This window comes from Lipotes vexillifer, unplaced genomic scaffold (assembly GCF_000442215.2).
Source record: "Lipotes vexillifer unplaced genomic scaffold, Lipotes_vexillifer_v1.1 scaffold14, whole genome shotgun sequence".
Lineage (NCBI taxonomy): Eukaryota > Metazoa > Chordata > Mammalia > Artiodactyla > Lipotidae > Lipotes > Lipotes vexillifer.
The window spans coordinates 556,894-577,885 of record NW_006775372.1 but is presented as its reverse complement, the minus strand read 5'-3'; the positions used below and the strand labels follow the sequence as shown (position 1 = coordinate 577,885).

Genomic DNA, 20,992 nt, shown 5'->3' with positions numbered 1-20,992 from the left:
TGTAGGGAATCCCACTAATAACATCATGGGCCTCAGGTTTGGAAACCTATATGCTGTAGAAATCGTGGGTCCTTCATAAGCGTCTTCGATTTATTCTACTGACATTGGAAATAGCGCTGTGTGATACTGAGCTGATGATGAGATACCATAGAAGCAGCATCAGTTATGACTCGTGTCATTTTTAAGTAGAATGAAAACTAAAAACAGACACAATTTCAATTAGCTTTGCCTATCACGCCTGCAGAATTTGAATGTATACCCCCCCCTTCCCTTTCATCCTATCCTTTAGAATCTGTGCCCTTTTGTTAAGTCATAAATGGTTTTCCAATAAGAAAACTTCACTTTCACCTTGTAATAAACGCACCCAGGGAGTAACTTTCTGTAAACATCCAAGAATATAGATGTGCATTTATTGGCCTCTTTTTCACATTTCTACCTCTGCTGTAATTCTCATTACACAGATTTCTGTTTGGGCTCATTTGTGTGACCTAAAGTAAATTCTGTCTATTCTCATTGAAACAATTTCATTTAAACATTTCCTTTTCGCTTTTACTCCATTAAATTAAATATTGTGTGTGTGAATACACACACACACAGACACTCAAATACACATGTACATTCAAATACACACACATATGTGTGTGTATGTATATATATGTGTATATGTGTGTGTGTGTGTATATATGTATATATATGTCTGCACACATATATATACAAATATGAGGGAGGGATTCTGATATAATAAAGGCTAGTGATTTGCTGTATTTTGCAAATGCTCCTGCTACTGCAAAGAAACCAAATAATCAAAATAGGGCATTATGCAAACGTATACATATATATGCACGCATACATAGAATTCTTTTAGAAATATAGCTGAGACCCTAGATTAATTCTGCGAATTACAGGTGAATACACACCCTGAAAATATAAAAGATATTTTTCTGTATTCACTTAGTAATTATTGTCTGTGTAATGGTCATCAAAAAAATGCCTACTGTGCTTATGTAATGAATTATTTCCTAAGAGATAAAGTCCTTTGTGGCATTAAAGTCATGTTAAAATGAACCAAAATCCAGCCACATCAGACTCCTCTGGGTTTCTTACTGTTGACCTGAAGTGGACGGAAAACCATGTGGCCCAGAATCATTCTCCTAAACCCCTGCAATTCAAATGAAGGCGAACCATTTAGATCATGACTGGCTATGCTAAAACCCTGAAACTTTCTATTCTACAGCAATATTGAGACCAAATACAACGTGCGTTATATTCATTTCATTCAACATGCAGGTGGGAAATGGGATTTTGGGTTTTTAAGCATCTTTTCCGTGAGCCAAGTTTTAAAATAACTGCACAGCCACTCAACATATCCCGTGTATTTGTGTGTGTATTTTGTTCCTTCCACTACTTTGAGTGAAACTCAGCATCAATCTAGTCATTAATCTGTGTGAATTCAAACGGTCTCCTTTGTGTGTCTCTTTCGTTGTTCAGTTGTGTGTGGGGAGTGGTAACGGCTTACTGCTTTACAAGCTTCAGTTCAGAGACAGTAAATCTCAAAAACCAATGTTTCATCAGCTGAAATGCTGAGGGGATTTGGGGTCCAAGAATGTTTGTCCATGAAAGGAGCTGTTTGTTTAAAATCACTGGCGTTAGCCAGTCAGGGAAAGTTATCTGCTCATCTGGGAAACTGATTTCTGCGGATGCTTCGATGTTTGATAATGTGTGTGTTTGCTTCCCAGTTGATGCGCTGCTATCATATTGTTGTTCATACAGTCCCACGCTAGGAAACCCACACACATCCTCTGTCTGGGTTATATCGAACACGGTGTTTTGACGGTCAGAATCGGAAAGGAATATGCTGTCATAGGGAACATAAAATGACTTGCATTCATTCTGTCCCTGCAGAGGAGACTCTGACCTGCTTATCATTTCAATTTTTAAAAAGAACAACAACAAAAAAAAGCAATCCCTGGATGTTGCAGTAAATGAAGATTCCACGGCAGACGCTATGGAAACACCAGCTTCCAAAAAACCCACGTTCCTTTGCTCAAGTTCAGAGACACGTGGAGAGCTGTTTCCCTCAGGACTTTTGAAGGGCGAGCAGAATTGCCAATATCAAGGCTTTCCATGGGCTGCTCTTAGGAGAAGTCAGATTTGCCAGGGTATGGAAGATTAATGAGCCCGCCGTTGGAGAGGTTTTACAAGTCATGTTTTGCTGGGGACGGAGGGGCTCTGATTTCATAAAGCCTCGCGATTTACCATCTGTTGCAAATCCTCCCCATAAACAGTAAGCGACTAGGTCATTCCGTGAGAGCAGAGAGTAGGAGGGAGGTGGGCAGAGGAGGGATGAGTTAAAAACAGAACGGTTCTGCCAGAAAATTCCCGGAGCCTTTAGAAATGAACCACCTCTTTCCTGAATGCGGGAAGAGAGGCTTGTCTTACGGTTCTTACACGGCACCCAGGCTGCCATTTTAAGCCCATTCCGTCCATAAAGTTGGGTGAAAGAGGCTTTTCTCCCAAGCAGGGTGTGATTCATTTTATGAGAAAGCATGTAAAACGTAAGAGGGGTGAATGTGGAGGCCCCATAACATTCACGGGCATGAAGCACTAGTTAGTAATTGCTAATTAAACAAGGAGGGCCTGGAAACATCGGAACACCCCCTCTCATCATAGCTAATCTCACATCCATCCCCAGGAACCTAAGAGGGGAATGGGTTTGTGCGATGTGCCCTAAATGTACAACCTGGCAGTTGTCATCTTGCATCTACCTGTAGGGCTAGGCTATCGTGAGTCCCGATTATTGTGATTTTAGAATAACAGCAACAATAACCCTTCTGGCTGCTTTCTTTTGAACCAGACCATTTCTAATCCCCTCCTGGCTCCCATCCCCCATTTCCCACAGGTACTCAGGCAAGCTCTGGAAGGGAAGCCTCATTCTCCTCAGTAGGTGTAAGATCTCATCCTTTATGATTTTGTTTTAGGTATTGAGAAGCTGGTACTCTGAGAGCCTCTTGGATTGCTGTCAGCTTTGCTTAGGGATGTGTTTGAAGGCATTGGTTCTCATTTCTGTTATTTTAGGGCTTGGCTCAGTCTGTCTTCATATAAACACTGGGGCTGCTTTCCATGGTTATTGAATAAGCATTCGTTGAAATGGGTGAACGGCATGACCCCTGGAATAAAGAAATGGTGCAGAAAGGAAAAATACCATAATTGGGGATTTGGTGTAGGGGCAGGTAAGAATGGGAAGTGGAAAAGAAAACAAACCCAACTTTTTATGACTTTTTTTTTCCCCAGAAGGCTTATTCAAGAGAGATTTGGACATAAAGTTGGATTAAAGTTTGTGCAAGTATTTAAGCTTGGAGGATGCTTTATAAAATATTCATAGTTTTGAATCTGAGTGGGAGAGTGTCTCTTCCACAAAAATGCCTTCAAACATCAGCGGAAAACAGAGTTTCCAGGTCAAGATCTTTTTGCAATGTGAGAGGAACAGGGAATGAGATAGATCTCGAAAACTGATGACTTTGCCACAATTAAATGCCCGTATTGCCTTATTTGCAGCTTTAAAATAAAGGAAGAATTTAGAATCTGGTGCCTTGAGTGAAATCTAATTGCTTAATTTACAGAATCCTCCTATTTTTTAAAATAAAATGTACCAGCCCATGCTATTTTGGGGACAGTTGGGGAGATTTGAATATGCACTGGCTTTTGGCTGAGATTAAAGAATTATAAGTTTCTGCATGTAACTGTGATATCTTCCTTACATAGAAAAATAGAGATGCATCCTAAGCTATTTAAGTGTGGCATGACATGATGGCTGTAATTTACTTTAAAATTTAAGCATTAAAAGGAGTTAAATGAAGATATTAATGAGGCATTCAGTGGGGAAAAGCGAACCTATACTGGTTTTATATACAGTGCACACAATCTTATACACAGATGCCAACACACACACTGTTTTGCCCTGAAAAACTTCTTTTAGGAGTCTTTTTTGTTTTCCCAAAGAAAACCAACATATACACAGGAGTGATAACTTAAATCTAGTAAAGTGTATAGGTTTCTGATATTGTCGTGTATTGTAAATATTTTAGATTCATTTCTCCTTATATGTTAACCCCATACAAACCCCCAGATGAGACACTTTATTATAGTGTCAAAAGAAACAAAATCCATTGTAACTCTTATTTACATAATATACTCCTTCCTGCCATGGGAAGGGTGCTTACACTGTTGCTTCTCATTTATGGGAAGGACGAGTAAAGAATGAACAAAGTAAACCGTGGAATGTCTTTCCAAATAGCAGCGATGTTGATGTATATTTTGTAGGTGACAACCCCAAATATCCTGTGTTCTTTCGCAGGGTTTTTAAGTACCGGCGACCAGGCGGCCAAAGGCAACTACGGGCTCCTGGATCAGATCCAGGCGTTACGTTGGATTGAGGAGAACGTCGGGGCCTTCGGTGGGGATCCCAAGAGAGTGACCATCTTCGGCTCCGGCGCGGGTGCTTCTTGTGTCAGCCTCTTGACCTTGTCTCACTATTCAGAAGGTAATAAAAGCATCCCCACAGCGCGCAGGGAACCCGGGGACCCAGAAGTGAACCCATATTGAGCTCTTATCCAAGGCGCATGCAGGGTGGCTGTAGTCTCTGTTGAAACCTCCACAGAAAATCCCCCCAATGACATGCACGCACATCCTCTTCTCTTAACTCAGCTTTTGCTTTCTGATTTTTTAAATTGAGGTATGATTGACATACACCATTAGATTAGTTTCAGGTGTACAACATAACGATTCGCTATTGGTATACAGTGCAAAACAGTCACCCCAGGAAGTCCAGTTAACATCCGTCACCATTCAGTTACAAATTTTTTTCCTTCTGATGAGAATTTTAAGATCGCCTCTCCTAGCCACTTTTAAGTACACAGTACAGTATTATTAACTATACTAACGATATATTTTTCTCACTTAGACTTATGGCAAAGAGGGTTGCTTACAATAATTGGAGGCAAATGACTTCTTTAGAAATGCCTGCACCCTGCTTTTGCCTGTCTGAGTTTATCTGGACAACTTTAAATTTTATTAACTTCAATTTTCATCTTGGGAGAAGAAAGATGAAAGGGAATCAGTATGTGGATGATGGTTACAGATTTTTAGATTTCGTGATAAACAAAGCTTGTAGCCATATGGTTATAAAGTCACGTCTTTGTTGCAAACTAATTCAGGTTGATTCCTTCTGGTCCATTGGTGATGGAGGTTCCCAGCAATATCAGATGAGAGGTTTTTAAAAGAAAAATCAACAGAAATTGGGTGCAGTGGGCCTGGAGGCACCTTAATAACTTGCTGGCTCTCCCTTCAAAAATGGAACAAAAATAAAAACAAAACAAGAAAATGCAGCCCTGGGGCACTTTGGCAAGTACAAGTGCATATTCTTAATAACAGTCTAAATCATCAAGGTCGTGTTATGTTCCCTTCTGTGTCATTGGTTGGTTTAAGGATTTACCACATCTCTTTGAACCATTTTTATGAAAAGCACCTGAAACTTTAAAGGAATTATTTTTCTTTAAAGAGTCTTATATTATCTTTCTTTAAAGTACCCTAAACATGTTAAAAAAAAAAAAAAAAAGGGAAATATCATCGTGCCATATGACAGCATCCCATTTTTTCCCTCTCTTCCTACACTATCGTGGACAAGTTGCTGACTTTCTGATTGCTTCATTAGCAAGATATGATTGACGATGATTTTTAAGTCTTGTGAAGTCTGAATTTCTTGATTCTTTATTTCGTAATGGCTGAGGAGAGGTAGAAAGAAAAGCTTATGTTTGTATTAACCCTTTATTAAAAAAGGAAAAAGCAAGTGAATTAGATCATTAGTGATAATGATTCCTATAGCGTTTTAGAAAATACCTGTATTTTCCCATTTCTCAACGGATATAATCATGGTTCTCCATTTACAAAATAGTCAGGACCAACTCTAGTAGTAATCAAACACATGTCAGCCAAAACTAATGGGGGAAGAGTGTTAATTCCTTAAATCAGTAGATCAGAAATGAATATGGTAATGCTTTGCATCATTTCCGCAAAGTAGCTCTCTAAAATCAACCCAGCAATAGAATTAAGAATTAATGAACATACCCAGACTGTTGGCCTTAGGAATTTCACTTGTCGTGATATAACTTAATGAAATCAACATACACATGGGAAAAAGGTATTTTCATGGAGTTGTCTACCACAGCATTCTCATAGCAAAGAATGAAAGGAAAAGCTACAAGACCAGAAAGACAAGAACATTGTAAATGACACGTGCATTTACTCGAAGGAACAATAATTTGTTTTAAGAATTGTGCTTAAGATATGCATTAACCTGGGACACATGATATGAATTGCTCATTCAGCAAACCATCACCTTGGCCGGGTACCACATTCCCTTTTGACCCTGTCATGGACAGGGTTGCCATTCCAAGCAACTCTCAGATCCTGATGGAGCAAGGGGGAGTTCCTTAATTATGACATCAGTATACTATGCAGATATTGGACACAGTTATACACAACAGACCAAAGGGAGGGAAAGCACTAAGAAGGAATGATACTAAAAATATTAAAGTATCTCCTATTTTATAGTATGAATTATAGGTGACTTTTTCTTTAATTTTTCAAGTTTTATCCCAGGTTGTATTACTTCCCTACCAAAACATACATACACACACACACACACGCACACACACGCACACACATGCACACACACACACGGCTACCTCAATCACGGCCAACAGTTATGACAGAGAGAGAAAATGTGTAACTTCTAGCAACACTTGTCTAATTCTGGTTGTCTTCATTTATGAATGTCTTTTAATAGATCCGATATGGACATCATTTCCTTAAGGTGCTTTAAAACATTCACCTTGAGAGCCAGACACACAAGTCAGTACTTGCACATTTCCAACGGAATGGTAAACATTGGGAAATTGGCCCCAAACGAGATAGATGATGTGTCGGGCAAAGCCAGATCGTTTTAAGCAGCTCAGTCTTGTGTGTCATCGGTAGGCAATCCTCTAGTCTTTACAATCACATTTTCCTGATTGCTGTCATGTTTCCTTCATCCCTGGTTGCTTGTATGGCCTTAAATATCGACAGGGCATGGACCTCTGGACTCCCCGCTGAATGCGTTCATTCTCCCAGTGACTTACGAGGCGTCAGAGCTAGATCATGCTGGAGTTCAAGGGAACGGCAGGAAGAGATAAGGAATAGAATACCATGATCTTATGGCCTTCCGTCTCATACTGGAGCAGTTAAAAATAGACTTTTATTTACTTCTGGACATCCACATACTAGACTGATCAGATAGGAAATTTTAAGCTACACAGAATTTTACTCATAAAACAGCCCAAGATTTTTCCAGTTTCTCACCAAACAGACATGTTTAAAATGTGGCAGAATGAATTGTACAAAAGTCTGGGCTTTGAGTGGATGCAACTTTGAAATTAATGATTTTTTTTGGAAAAAAGGTACGTTTTAGCAGGGCATTCAAGGGAAGATTTCTTTAGGAATAGCTAATTTAATGAATTTATTTTAATTGCATGTTTTTAGCACCTTCAGTATATGGAGCGTGGAAATAAAAATGCATTCCAGAATTTATACTCTGAAACTGATTTCAGTGGATCTTCCCCCTCTAATAAAGTGGTAACTGGTTTTGCCAGTAAGAGAAAACAGCCTTTGACCTCTTATGGCCACAAAGCATATTTTTAGAGGCTGGAGAGTTGTGATTACTCTGAGACTCTTTATTTACGAATTCTGGGGATGGAGACACTAATATTACACAAAATTGGGGAAGGAGAAAGAGGTTGTATGTTTTTACACTGCAGCTAAAGTGTAAACGCAGTTTCGTTTTCTAAACTCTGTGTGTGTGTGTGTGTGTGTGTGTGTGTGTGTGTGTGTGTGTGTGTGTGTCTGAGAGCATCCTATAAGACCACTGTCCGGCACGTGGGGGAGGGGGAAGATGAGATAGAAATGAGAGAAAGAGATGCCGAATGCGCTGAATGCTGCAGTATCCAGAAATTCACATGCCCGAGAGACAATCAGAGCCTTCTTTGCTGAGTAAAAGCTGCTTTTCTGTCTTGCGGGTTTTCATTTGCATGTCCACAATTTTGCACCTGCAGGTCTGTTCCAGAAGGCCATCATCCAGAGCGGGACCGCCCTGTCCAGCTGGGCCGTGAACTACCAGCCTGCCAAGTACACTCGGATATTGGCAGATAAAGTCGGCTGCAACATGCTGGATACCACGGATATGGTGGAATGCCTTCGGAATAAGAACTACAAAGAGCTCATTCAGCAGACCATCACCCCGGCCACGTACCACATCTCCTTCGGGCCCGTCATTGACGGAGATGTCATCCCCGATGACCCTCAGATCCTGATGGAGCAGGGGGAATTCCTTAACTATGACATCATGCTCGGGGTCAACCAGGGGGAGGGGCTGAAGTTCGTGGACGGCGTCGTGGATAACGAGGATGGTGTGACGCCCAACGATTTTGACTTCTTGGTGTCCAACTTCGTGGACAACCTTTACGGCTACCCGGAGGGGAAGGACACCTTGCGGGAGACCATCAAGTTCATGTACACGGACTGGGCAGATAAGGAGAACCCCGAAACGCGGCGGAAAACCTTGGTGGCTCTGTTCACCGACCACCAGTGGGTGGCCCCCGCCGTGGCCACCGCAGACCTGCATGCACAGTACGGCTCACCCACCTACTTCTATGCCTTCTACCACCACTGCCAAAGCGAGATGAAGCCCAGCTGGGCGGACTCAGCCCATGGCGACGAAGTCCCCTATGTCTTCGGGATCCCCATGATTGGCCCTACCGAGCTCTTCAGCTGCAACTTCTCCAAGAATGATGTCATGCTCAGCGCGGTGGTCATGACGTACTGGACAAACTTCGCCAAAACTGGGTATGTTCTTCTCGCCATCAGGTTATTGTTTGTCTGGTTCCTCCGTGTAAGTGTGGTTTCCATGACTGGCTAGACGGCGGTGTGCAGGCATGCACACACAATAACAAAAGCAGTCATTTTCCCCCCCAACATCGAGGGTGACCTCATTCTTTCTTTACCCCTGAATGGTTTTCTATCAAGTCAGATTTTCACTAAGGTGCTAGATGCATATTGAAAATTCTCCACTTGCTACTGGGGTCAGATTTAGATATATTTGGCTATTCTATGGGAAACTGATCCTGGAGTTTCAAATCTAGGTAGGACCTTGTCTTGTTTGGTAAATAATAGGGTTATCAAAATACATGTGCCAGGGCTTCCCTGGTGGCGCAGTGCTTGAGAGTCCGCCTGCCGATGCAGGAGACGCGGGTTCGTGCCCCGTTTCGGGAAGATCCCACATGCCGCGGAGCGGCTGGGCCCGTGAGCCATGGCCACTGAGCCTGCGCGTCCGGAGCCTGTGCTCCGCAAATGGGAGAGGCCACAACAGTGAGAGGCCCGCATAACGCAAAGAAAAAAAAAACAAAAAAACAAAACAAACAAAAAAAAACAAAAAGGTATCATGTAGGACTAAGTAGAATTTGAAAAGGAATTTGAAATTTATTCTCAGAACAATGAGGAAGGGCTCCCCACTCCGCAAAAAAAAAAAAAAAAAAAAAAAAATACATGTGCCACATGGAATGCATAGCCAAGGAATGAAATAAATCTCATAATAAATATATAGAAATACTGTATGTGTATATAATGTATATATTATATATGTATATGCACATGTAATAACTCCTAATCTCATAACTGTAGAGAAATCCCGTGTGTGTGTGTATGTAAGGTATATATGTGCATAATGTATCTATATACATGCATAGGATTTCTCCATTGTTGTGAGATTTATTTTCTATATATACATATGCACACAAAATATATTCATTTTGTTTATATATAAATATTTACATGTGTTTATTTCATTAATATAAATTTCATACATGTGTGTATATTTATCTGTATATGTATCTATAGACACATATAGAAAGCTCATTGGCTGAATAAAGTAGGAAGTATACAAGCGTTACATATACAACAGAGTCCACCCATATTCCACTGAGCAGATTCTCTGCAAACAGCGAAAGAAAAGACTCCCCAGCATCTTAAGGAGCTACGAATATCAGAGCATCTTTTCATTTCCTCTTGTCGAATAACCTAATTGTGGAAATTAATGAGGTATCATTCTGTTCTGCCTGCCTGCGCTTCTGTCATTAACCTTGAGCTTCTTGTACCGACTTTACAGTGAAGATCCTCCCGGCTCTGGAGGATGGAGAATCTTCCTGTGGGTCGCCACGGGGTGGAATTAGGCCCCACACTGCAACAGCCCTGCAGTGCCTGAGCCTCATGTAGCTCTCATGAGAGGATGCGGGGATGCCAGGGAAGTGTAGGGGGTCAGCAGGTATCATTCTTTACAATGATTCCAAATACTCTGGTGGGAAGTGATTTCATGGTTTTGCAGTCTTAGGAAAAGTGTGGCACGTTTCTTGAGTGGAAAATATGTTGTACCGAGACCCGCTTTGGACTGTCCCACTTTACAAGTTTGACCTAAGAAAAACGATGGGAAACGGAGACGGTACAACCGTGCCGGGGAGAGATGCTTGTCTGTCCCCAGAAGGTTCTTTTTTCGACAAGGAGGTGATTGAGGTCAAGTCAGCAAGTATTTTTAAGTAACCCCTGTTTATTAGATTCCTAGGGCTGCTGCAACAAAGTACCAAAGATGACGTAGCTTAAAACAACAGAAGTGTATTTCACAGTTCTGGAGGCTAGAAGTCCACAATGCAGGTGTCCGCAGGGCTGAGTTCTCTCTGGTGCCCAAAGGGGAATGTTTCCATGCTGCTTCTTAGCTTCTGGTGCTTTGCTGGCAATGTTTGGTGTTGCCTGATTTGTAGCTGCATCTCTCCAAGCTCTGTGTCTCTCATACCGTGGCAGTCTCCCAGCACGTCTGTCTTTATACGGCCATCTTCTTTTTTATCTTTACTGAAGCATAGTTGATTTGCAGTGTTGTGTTAATTTCTGCTCTACAGCAAAGTGATTCAGTTATAGACACATATACATTCTTTTTCATATTCTTTTCCATAATGGTTTATCACAGGATATTGAGTATAGTTCCCTGTGCTGTACACTAGGTCCTTATTGTTTATCCATCCTATGTATAGTAGTTTGCATCTGCTAATCCCAAACTCCCACTCCATCCCTCCCCCACTCCCCTCCCCCTTGGCAACCACAAGTCTGTTCTCTCTGTCTGTGACTCTGTTTCTGTTTCGTAGGTAAGTTCATTTGTGTCATATTTTAGATTCCACGCATAAGTGATATCATATGGTATTTGTCTTTCTCTTTCTGACTTATTTTACCTAGTATGATAATCTCTAGTTGCATCCATGTTGCTGCAAATGGCATTATTTTGTTCTTTTTTATTTTGACCATCTTCTTATAAGGGCACCAATCATATTGGTTTAAGAGTCCATCCTGCTCCGGTATGACCTCATCTTTTTTTTTAAATTTTTATCTTTTGGTCGGGCCGCATGGCTTGCGGGATCTTAGTTCCCCAACCGGGGATCGAACCAGTGCCCCCTGCAGTGGAAGCGCAGAGCCCTAACCACTGGACCACCAGGGAATTCCCACTGTAACCTCATCTTAACTTGACTGACTACATCTGCAATGACCCTGTTTCCAATAAGATCACACTGTGAGGTCCTGGGTGTTAGGACTTCAGTGTATCTTAATTTGAGGGGGAAACAGTTCAGTGCATAACCCCTTTTAAAGGGAGGACCAATGCCCAATTGTGTCATAGAACTCAGATAGGTAATGCCTGTTCTTGCAAACTGTTGCCTTCTTTTGAAGCAAAAATACTCACAGGAGCGTTTCCCACACCATGGCCATGCCTATCGACTACATCACCATCCAAACCTATCATTAATTCCATAACATCTAAACACAAATCATGACTTACTTTTGTTAAAGCCACCTACTTTCTTTTTCTCTCACGTGTTTTGGGAATAAACTTTATATGATTTTCTTAAATGGAAAACTAGGATCATTCATCATCAATTTAACTGAACCATTAAAGAAAACTACGAAATCCAAATAAAGCCATTAAATTCTCATTAGCTGTGCTTGCCTGCCAAAGGCCCTGAGATGGATTTTCTCTGGTTGTTTAAAAGAAAAAAAAAAAAAGAAAAAGGAAATTAATGTCATGAGATGGTAGAGAAATGCTAGCACCAAACCTATAGGTCACCAGGACCTGTCAACGACTAAGTGAGGATTGAAAATGTTGAGTGTTCTTTAAAATGTTTTTTAAGGGGCTTCCCTGGTGGCGCAGTGATTGAGAGTCCGCCTGCCGATGCAGGGAACACGGGTTCGTGCCCCGGTCCGGGAAGATCCCACGTGCCGCGGAGGGCTGGACCCGTGAGCCATGGCCGCTGAGCCTGCACGTCCGGAGCCTGTGCTCCGCAACGGGAGAGGCCACAGCAGTGAGAGGCCCGCGTACCACAAAAAAAGAAACAAATGTTTTTTAAGATGTTGAGTGCTTTTTAATTTCATAACTCTATATTCGTAAAATCACTTTGCTCACTGCCTGTGGTTCACGCCCCTCGTTTGGGGAACACAGTGGTGGAGTTTTAAGACAGCTTGGGCTTAATCCCTGGCCCAGTATACTCCTGTGGCCACTAGTGGTGCGTGTTTAGGATACTTTTGGATTTCATAAAGATGCTAAAGTAGCGGATGGGGAAGGAATAAGGACTTAGCTTGGAGGAATAGCCGTCATCTGACCAGAGTCCAGGTAGAGATCTCACTGTGGTAACAGGATATCGCTAATGGATGTCCTCGGATGTCAGTCTGAAAAATCTGGATTTTATCCAAGCAGGAGCTATTTTTATTTCTGTGGTCCATGTGGAGCATAGCTGAAATTGTACTTGGGGATATTAATGCAATGAGTTTTCACAACACATTGGAAAGGTGGTTGGAATGACTCAAATCATCTTTCTTTTTTGTTTTTTTTAATTAATTTTATTTATTTTTGGCCACATTAGGTCTTGGTTGCTCCACACGGGCTTTCTCTAGTTGCGGTGAGCAGAGGCTACTCTTCGTTGCAGTGCACGGGCTTCTCATTGCGGTGGCTTCTCTTGTTGCAGAGCACGGGCTCTAGGCTCATGGGCTCCGGTAATTGTGGCACGTGGGCTCAGTAGTTGTGGCGCACGGGTTTAGTTGCTCCGCGGCATGTGGGATCTTCCCGGACCAGGGCTCGAACCCATGTCCCCTGCATTGGCAGGCGGATTCTTAACCACTGCGCCACCCGGGAAGCCCTCAAATCATCTTTTAAGAAAGTTACTCAGAACCTCCTCTAACCTGCAACGCAGTGTGCAATTTCAAACGTAAGTCAGGAGGATCACATTTCAGTAGCTTATGGTTTAACAAAAAATGGGGGATTGAGCAAAGTCAGTGATTTAGGCGTTTGCCAATGGATGATATGGCTTATGAGGTGGTTGCTCGTTTTTCACTGATTGATTTTAAATAGGGTAGTGGCATGATCAGCCCTGTGTGGTGGAGGATTTCTTTGTCCCTAGGGGGCTGCTAAAGCCGTCCAGCTGAGGAGAATGAGGCAGTATGGTGCCAGTAATGGAACAGCATGGGATTAAACCATCTCTCATGTCATTAAGGGTCTCAGACCTTATTTGATGCCAGCAAGGGAAGAGCAGCATAGGGTAAACCATCCCTGATGCCACAGTGTGAGGTGAGATGCTTAACTCTGTTCTCCAGAACCCATACTCAGGCAGTCACCCACAGAATATGATGGAATACACTTGAGTACCATCCACTGCTCCCTGTAAGCACTACAGAGACAGGAGTTTGGTTATAAGAATATCCTATCGTACGTCTAATCACAACACATGTCTGGGAAGAAAGGATTACGCTGTGTCAGAACATGCTTTGCCGTGGTCGCTGGGTGGAACTTCACATCTGCTGCCCCTCGTAAACAGCACCCCGATGATCCTGACTATTCATACGTTTGCTGAGATGAAGTGAACACTGGGGCTTCTTTTTATATGACCAAAGCTAACAGTTCTGACCTTACATGTAGGCTTAAGTGTAGATATATCTGGTATGCCAATTTTTTGTTGTTGTTGTTACGCAGAGAAAACAAAATGTGGGGATGGTGTGTGTGGTAGGCATGGAAGGAAGGAAGGAAGGATGGAAGGATGGAAGGAAGGAGAGAGGGAGGGAAAGAGAGAGGGAAAGGAAAAAAGAGGAGGGAGGGAAAGGGAGCAGAGGAGGCTGCTTTCATTGCTAGGAGACTGTTTCAATAATCCAGGTGAGAAGACTAACCCAAAACAGCGCTGGGAAAGGACAATGAAGCCAGGACATTAAGTATTAGGCTAGAAATAAGGCTACTTGGAGAGTTTTGATAAATGAGAAGTTGTGTCTGGGAAAAATTAAAACTAATCCCAAGGTTTATGAATGATTACACAGATTTAAACTCTTTGTCACATCCAGCCTCTTTGGGAATAGGTAGGAAGGGGTTGGTCCTGGCCACTCAGTAGAAATCAGGTGCTCATTGATCAAGGACCAATGCAATTTGGGTTCTGTGTGGGGAGAGGTGGATAAAATGGGTAGAATCAGGGTCTCTACAGAAGATGTGGCTGTGAACAGTACCTTCACCATTCTGTATGGAAGGCCTCGGAGGCTCTTGGAATTCAGAGATGGGAAGGCTGTTGGCCAATAAGCCAATATATATTATGTAAGAAGAACAACGTATATTCCAATATGTCGAAATACAGTGGTATAGGTCGAGTGGGTGGGATGACGTATTTTTCATTGGTTTTCAGATGCCATCTCTACTTTTGATTTTGCTCATATCCTGTGATTGATTTATATTTCAACTGTTGCTCAATCTTTGCAAAAATCAGGAAACAGACAGGAAAGATGGGTTAGATAGAGTTGCAGTCAAAGCCTGGTTTTAAAAGGGACCTTTATTGCCCCAAAGTATTTTAAGCTCAGTGAAGGAACATCTCTACCGGTTGTATAGGACGGACTGAACACATACTCCTTGGTGCAGGGGGTAGTTTTCTTCTTAGAGGTCTAGGGACAAATAGTCAACCACGACATTGGTTTAGGGGTAAGGAGAACCTTATACCATCCAAAGGAGCATATCAGAGGGTTCACTGGTATTTTTAAAGGGAGCATGTTACCCATCTCTCACAAATAAAATGAACCACAAGACCTTGGAGACGCATTTAACCCTCCACTTCTAAGATGATATCACAAATGAAATATGACAGGTGAAAATGTATGTTTAGGTGACGAGGAGTATGGATAGGTATTGAGGTTTTTACTAGAGAAAGAGGGTGTGTCTGTTTCATTCTCTCCTTAATCATTATCATCTTTAACTTTACTCATGGGAATTAGAACACGCCATGTGCTGAAGCAAAGTCTAAACAACAAGGCAGTGGTATCCCACATAGAGATCTTACTGTCGTTGGGGCGTTTGACAAGGGAAAATGATGAGCCTTCATAAGCACCGTGAGTTTATCTTGGTTTAAGGCTTCTGAGTGTGCATCTCCAAGAGCTTTGATAGATTGTATCGGGCTAAAGCATACTTACCGGATTTTCAAAATCCTCTATTCTCTGAGAACAAAATAAATGTGTTTCCTTACCTTTCAAATGTACACCGAATTCCATAAAAAAATCGACAAATATCCTACATGAAAAGACACTCTCTTTCCTAGATGCCCTCTCTTCAGTAAAAGGTCAGTACAACTAAGACCCAATTCTGTGAAATCAGATCAATGCAAACATAGTAGGAATCCTCGCTCCCTTTCGTTGCTTTTAGAACAGTAAAAATCGATGACAAATTTCTCCATGAGAGATTCCAATTAAATAGGAATTTTCCAACAGTGTATTTCAGAAGACTCAAATAAAAAAACATGAGGTGCTATATTAAATCCAGCATTTTTCAAAAACATATAAGAATATAAAAATGAATTAAAAGCAGATTATTTTAAAGTACATAAATGCTTATAAATGAACACATAAATAAGAAAGCTCATAGTATTAAGACCTATAATTTTTTATATTTTATCATCTCACTAATACGAGCACAGCAGTTAGTGTGTACTCAGTTATGTGGTAAAATTTCTTTGTCCTGCATACCACATATATAATCATATCTATGATCATATATATACCTCTGCATCTATATATATATATGTCTGTGTGTGTATATAGTATGCAGTATGTACTGTTGTATACAGTATACTTTTATACAGTATATACTGTACCCAGTGTATAATATAACGTATGCACTGGTATACAGTGTACTTTGATACAGCATATACTATATACAGTATATAGTGTACCATATATGCTATGATATACATAGTATACTTTTATACAATGTATACTATATACAGTATACAGTGTACCATGTATACTGTGGTATACAGTATATTGTTATGTGGTATATACTATACACAGTGTATAGTATACTTTGATATAGCATATACTATATAGAATATATACTGTACCATGTATGCTATGATGTACACAGTATACTTTTAAACAGTATATACTATATATAATTAACAGTGTACCATATATACAGTATATTGTTATGCAGCATACACTATATCTAGTATATTAGTGTACCATGTATACTGGTATACAGTATACCTTTATGTAGCATATACTATGTAGAATGTATAGTGTTACATATATTCTGTGGCTATATACAGTATGTTATTTATAGTCCACTCTCACTAGCAATTTGTAGGTATTCTAATTTATACATTGCAGAGAGGGATACTATTTATTGAGCTCTTACTGCATGCCAGGAATTTTGTAGTTATTATTTAACCTTTCTCACTTCCTTTCCATTCCAGTATTCTTATCCACTTTATAGATGAGGAAGATGAGGCTAAGAGAGGCTTAAGGGTTTGCTCAAGATTTCACAGCTTGTAAAGAGGGAGAGATGCAGAACTTAATGTATGGAAATGATTTTGACAGCCTCAGACTGAGGACTAAAGTCCTTCCTTTGGCAGATGCATCTGTTGGTCAAGTGCATCGTTTGCATCCTGCACACTACTTGAGAATGTCTGTAGTCTTTAGGTCTTCCAGTGGGACCTTCGGGTTCCCCAGCCTTCTGATACATGAGCAAACAGGCAGTGGCTGAAGGCAGCTTCATAAAAGTGTTACCTGGAAAATAGAAGTTAGAGCACCTGGAGCAATAGATCTGAGCAAACTGGGTCTGCACATCATGTCTGAATATTCAGTGTCAACTAGGTGGCATTATATCATGCATGATCTCAAATTTTCCAAACCACTACACATTAAGATGAAACCTGTTTTACAGCTCACTTTACCAAGCCTAAAAAAAATGGAAGCAATGAGAATATGATATCTTCGCAGGGCTGGGGGAGGTTGTTTGTTATCTTAAAAGAGTTAGTTGCAAAGATGTTTCAAGTACCATGTTTTGTGGAGAATCTCAATTTTGATGATTATTCTTCTGCCCGTGTCCCCTTATGTAAATCATAGGAGACTTCTTAGGTTCATAGTTGCCATGCACACTTGAAATCTATAAAAACCCTCAATTTCTTGCATCGTGTGGTACTTTTCCTAAAATCCTTAACTCTGCATATCTAAAAGCACCGTCTTACCAAACTTCTTAAATCAACGGAATGTTGTTTGATCTTTACGTGACTCAGTCTTCAGAAGGTTTCCAAGTACATACATATTTCTCTTTCTGAGAGAGAACGAACAATTGATTCATAGTTCTATTTATTAACATCTTGTAATTACAAAAGCTAGTTTTTATTTGATTTTTAACATACATTTTAGTTGTAACCACAGTATCTATTCATTTACCTAAGAAGCAATTCTTGAGGAAGAAAGAGAATGGCACAAATTTTGGACCATAGCCTCTAAATCAGGATTTCTCAGCCTCAATACTGACACCTGGGACCAGGTACTTCTCTGCTGTGGAGGGGCTGTCCTGTGCCCTGGAGCATATTTAACAGTCACCCTGGCATCTACCCATTCATGGCACCACCCTTCACTTATAACAACCAAAAAAGATCTCCAGATGTTACCAGATGCCCTCTTGGGGGCAAATCACCCTGGTTGAGATTTCTGACTCAAAAGTAGTTAAACTTGAAATGCAAGACACATTTTTGGTTTCCTTCTTTATCATGGAAGATAATTGGATGCATTTAAAAAATGTAGAAGTGTTATGAAAATGCTATCATACTGCCATCAGGAATTATTTTTAAAATAAAGGTAAGGGGATTTTAAGGAAAAGGCAAAATGGTAGCGCGTCGGGATTAAAACACCATGTATTTGTTGCGACTTGAGTACTTTGTGCATATCAGTAAACACATGAGATTATCTGATTGTAATTTCATTGTATTTGATTAAAATTTACTTGGGAAATGTGGAAGAGTGTGACCTTTCTCTTTTTTTCTCCCTTCTGTCCCCAGTGATCCTAATCAGCCAGTTCCTCAGGACACCAAGTTCATTCACACAAAACCCAATCGCTTTGAGGAAGTGGCCTGGTCCAAGTATAACCCCAAAGACCAGCTCTATCTGCATATTGGCTTGAAACCCAGAGTGAGGGACCATTACCGAGCCACAAAAGTGGCTTTCTGGTTGGAACTCGTGCCTCACTTGCACAACTTGAATGAGATATTCCAGTATGTGTCCACAACCACAAAGGTTCCTCCTCCGGACATGACCTCCTTTCCCTCCGGAACTCGGCGATCTCCTGCCAAGATATGGCCCACGACCAAACGCCCGGCGATCACTCCCGCCAACAACCCCAAACACTCCAAGGACCCTCATAAAACGGGGCCCGAGGACACCACCGTCCTCATCGAAACCAAACGGGATTATTCCACTGAGTTGAGCGTCACCATTGCCGTGGGGGCATCCTTACTCTTCCTTAACATCTTGGCATTCGCAGCACTGTACTATAAGAAGGACAAGAGGCGCCATGAGACACACAGGCGCCCCAGTCCCCAGAGAAATACCACGAATGACATCGCTCACATCCAGAACGAAGAGATCATGTCCCTGCAGATGAAACAGCTAGAGCATGATCACGAGTGTGAGTCCCTGCAGGCTCACGACACGCTGAGGCTCACCTGCCCTCCAGACTACACCCTCACGCTGCGCAGGTCCCCCGATGACATCCCACTTATGACACCAAATACCATCACTATGATTCCCAACACACTGACGGGGATGCAGCCTTTGCACACGTTCAATACCTTCAGTGGAGGACAAAACAGTACAAATTTACCCCACGGGCATTCAACCACTAGAGTATAGCTTTGCTGTCTTCTTCCCCTCCCTCTGCGCCTCCACTCAGCCACATCGAAGAGAGAAAGAAAGAAGCAACATCTCCAAACAAGGAATGTTTGGCTTAAGACAAAACAAAACAAAACAAGAAAAAGCAAAAGGGCAGCCACTGTGTCCTTGCAGACCCTTTCCATTGGCATTTCCCAGTACAATGAGATCAACGTCTGACCCTACGAAATGTGAAACGTATACATTGCTGTTACAATACTGCTTTAAGATCTCCACCATCCGGCAAACTTTAGTGCAACTAGGACATCGAAGTCTCAAGGACCTGGATGTTTCCAATGTGACCATAGAAGCTGACACTTCTGGAACTCAGCCGAGGACACTTTTTTTTTTTTAATTACAATTGAAATAAATAAATAAAAGTTCTTTTTTGTGCCATACGACAGATGGCTCTACTTAAGTGAAGAAAGAATCTATGGGCTTTTACCCAGCATATGGAGGTGTAATCCAGAGAGAAGGAAAAGTAGAATTTTATTATTAAAATAAAAGAACTGACTATGCAGTTACATATGTAGAGTTCTGTGCAAAGAGATGTTTTGCCAGCCTGAACTCTATTTAAGAAACTTTGTAAAAATAAAAATAAAAAAAATGTATATAGCTGTGCGTTTAAACAAACACACACAGAGAGAAAAACAAAAACAAAAACAACAGCAACAAAAAAACTTTTATTGGTGTTTTCAGTTTGAAAGAGCTTTTAGCAAGATTGTGCTTTCCATTGTGGTCTGTATGTATATAAATCGATATATACATTAGTCATATCACCTCTGTCTCCTCCAGGGCAAAGGAGGATTTTCTTCTTAATTCCTTGTGGCCAACAGACATGGGGTTTTCTAACGTGTTTCATTTGTAGGAGGATGTGATTGTCACACAGTGGACCTAGACCGTCTGTTCGACTAGGCTCTCTCTCCCCTTTTTGGGCTGGAAAGTGCATGCGACAGCATTCTTAGGAGACCGTTATTTTTAGGAAAACTTTTATTTTTGTGTGTTAAGGCTTCATGAAGTTGCAACCCCAGGATGGATCCCCAGCGTGGAGCCTATTTAAAGCTTGTTGAATTAGAAACACGCACGCACATGCAGAGTGACTGCGGGGGGAAAACAGAATACAAGTCTCGTTCTGTAGTTCTGGTTCTTTGAATCTGTTGAGGAAGAGTTGCTTCCCATCCCAGGGTCCTGCCAAAAAGGAAAAGAAAGCTTGTCTTTGGTAGGGCCAAACTCTGCTGAGTCAATACAGCTCTGTATTCCCCAGCAGCTGCAGAAGGGTTTGGCTGATGAAATACCTGCTCAGCTTAGCTAATCAGATTGAAAGAGGGCATGTGTCTTTCCTTTCTGTTTAAGCAGTAAGTCCCTTATTTATCAGTAAGCAGGGATTTTTATTTTTTATATCATTTATGGGATAAAACATATGCTTGTCTGAAGCTATTACCATTTGTGGATTTGTGTATCAGTCACTGATCCATGAGTATTACAGAGAGAAAACAAACAAAAGGATAGAACATTAAAAGTGCTTTGCACGGGTTTTCCGGGAAGTTAGGATGGCTTCACTGTCAAGATAACACACAGAAATATTCAGTCATTTTAAATTGGTGAGGCAGGGATGAGAAGTTTGTCCCTCTGGCACTTTGTCATTTTC

At 41.2% G+C, this 20,992-nt stretch overlaps 1 protein-coding gene across 4 annotated transcripts in view; it reads left to right on the top strand.

Moving 5' to 3' along the window:
* The window catches only part of NLGN4X (neuroligin 4 X-linked), a 262,939-nt gene extending 243,008 nt beyond the window's left edge, over positions 1-19,931 (top strand). For 3 of the 4 annotated variants that reach the window (XM_007449890.1, XM_007449889.1, XM_007449891.1), the window contains 3 exons: positions 4,355-4,540; positions 8,145-8,934; positions 18,477-19,931. In XM_007449890.1, coding sequence (XP_007449952.1) covers positions 4,355-4,540; positions 8,145-8,934; positions 18,477-19,326 — 1,826 coding nt within the window. In that variant the 3' untranslated portion in view covers positions 19,327-19,931. Of the gene's footprint in view, positions 1-4,354; positions 4,552-8,128; positions 8,935-18,476 lie in introns of all 4 variants that reach the window. The other variant, XM_007449888.1, reaches the window with a different exon arrangement.
* Positions 19,932-20,992: the final 1,061 nt, after the last annotated feature.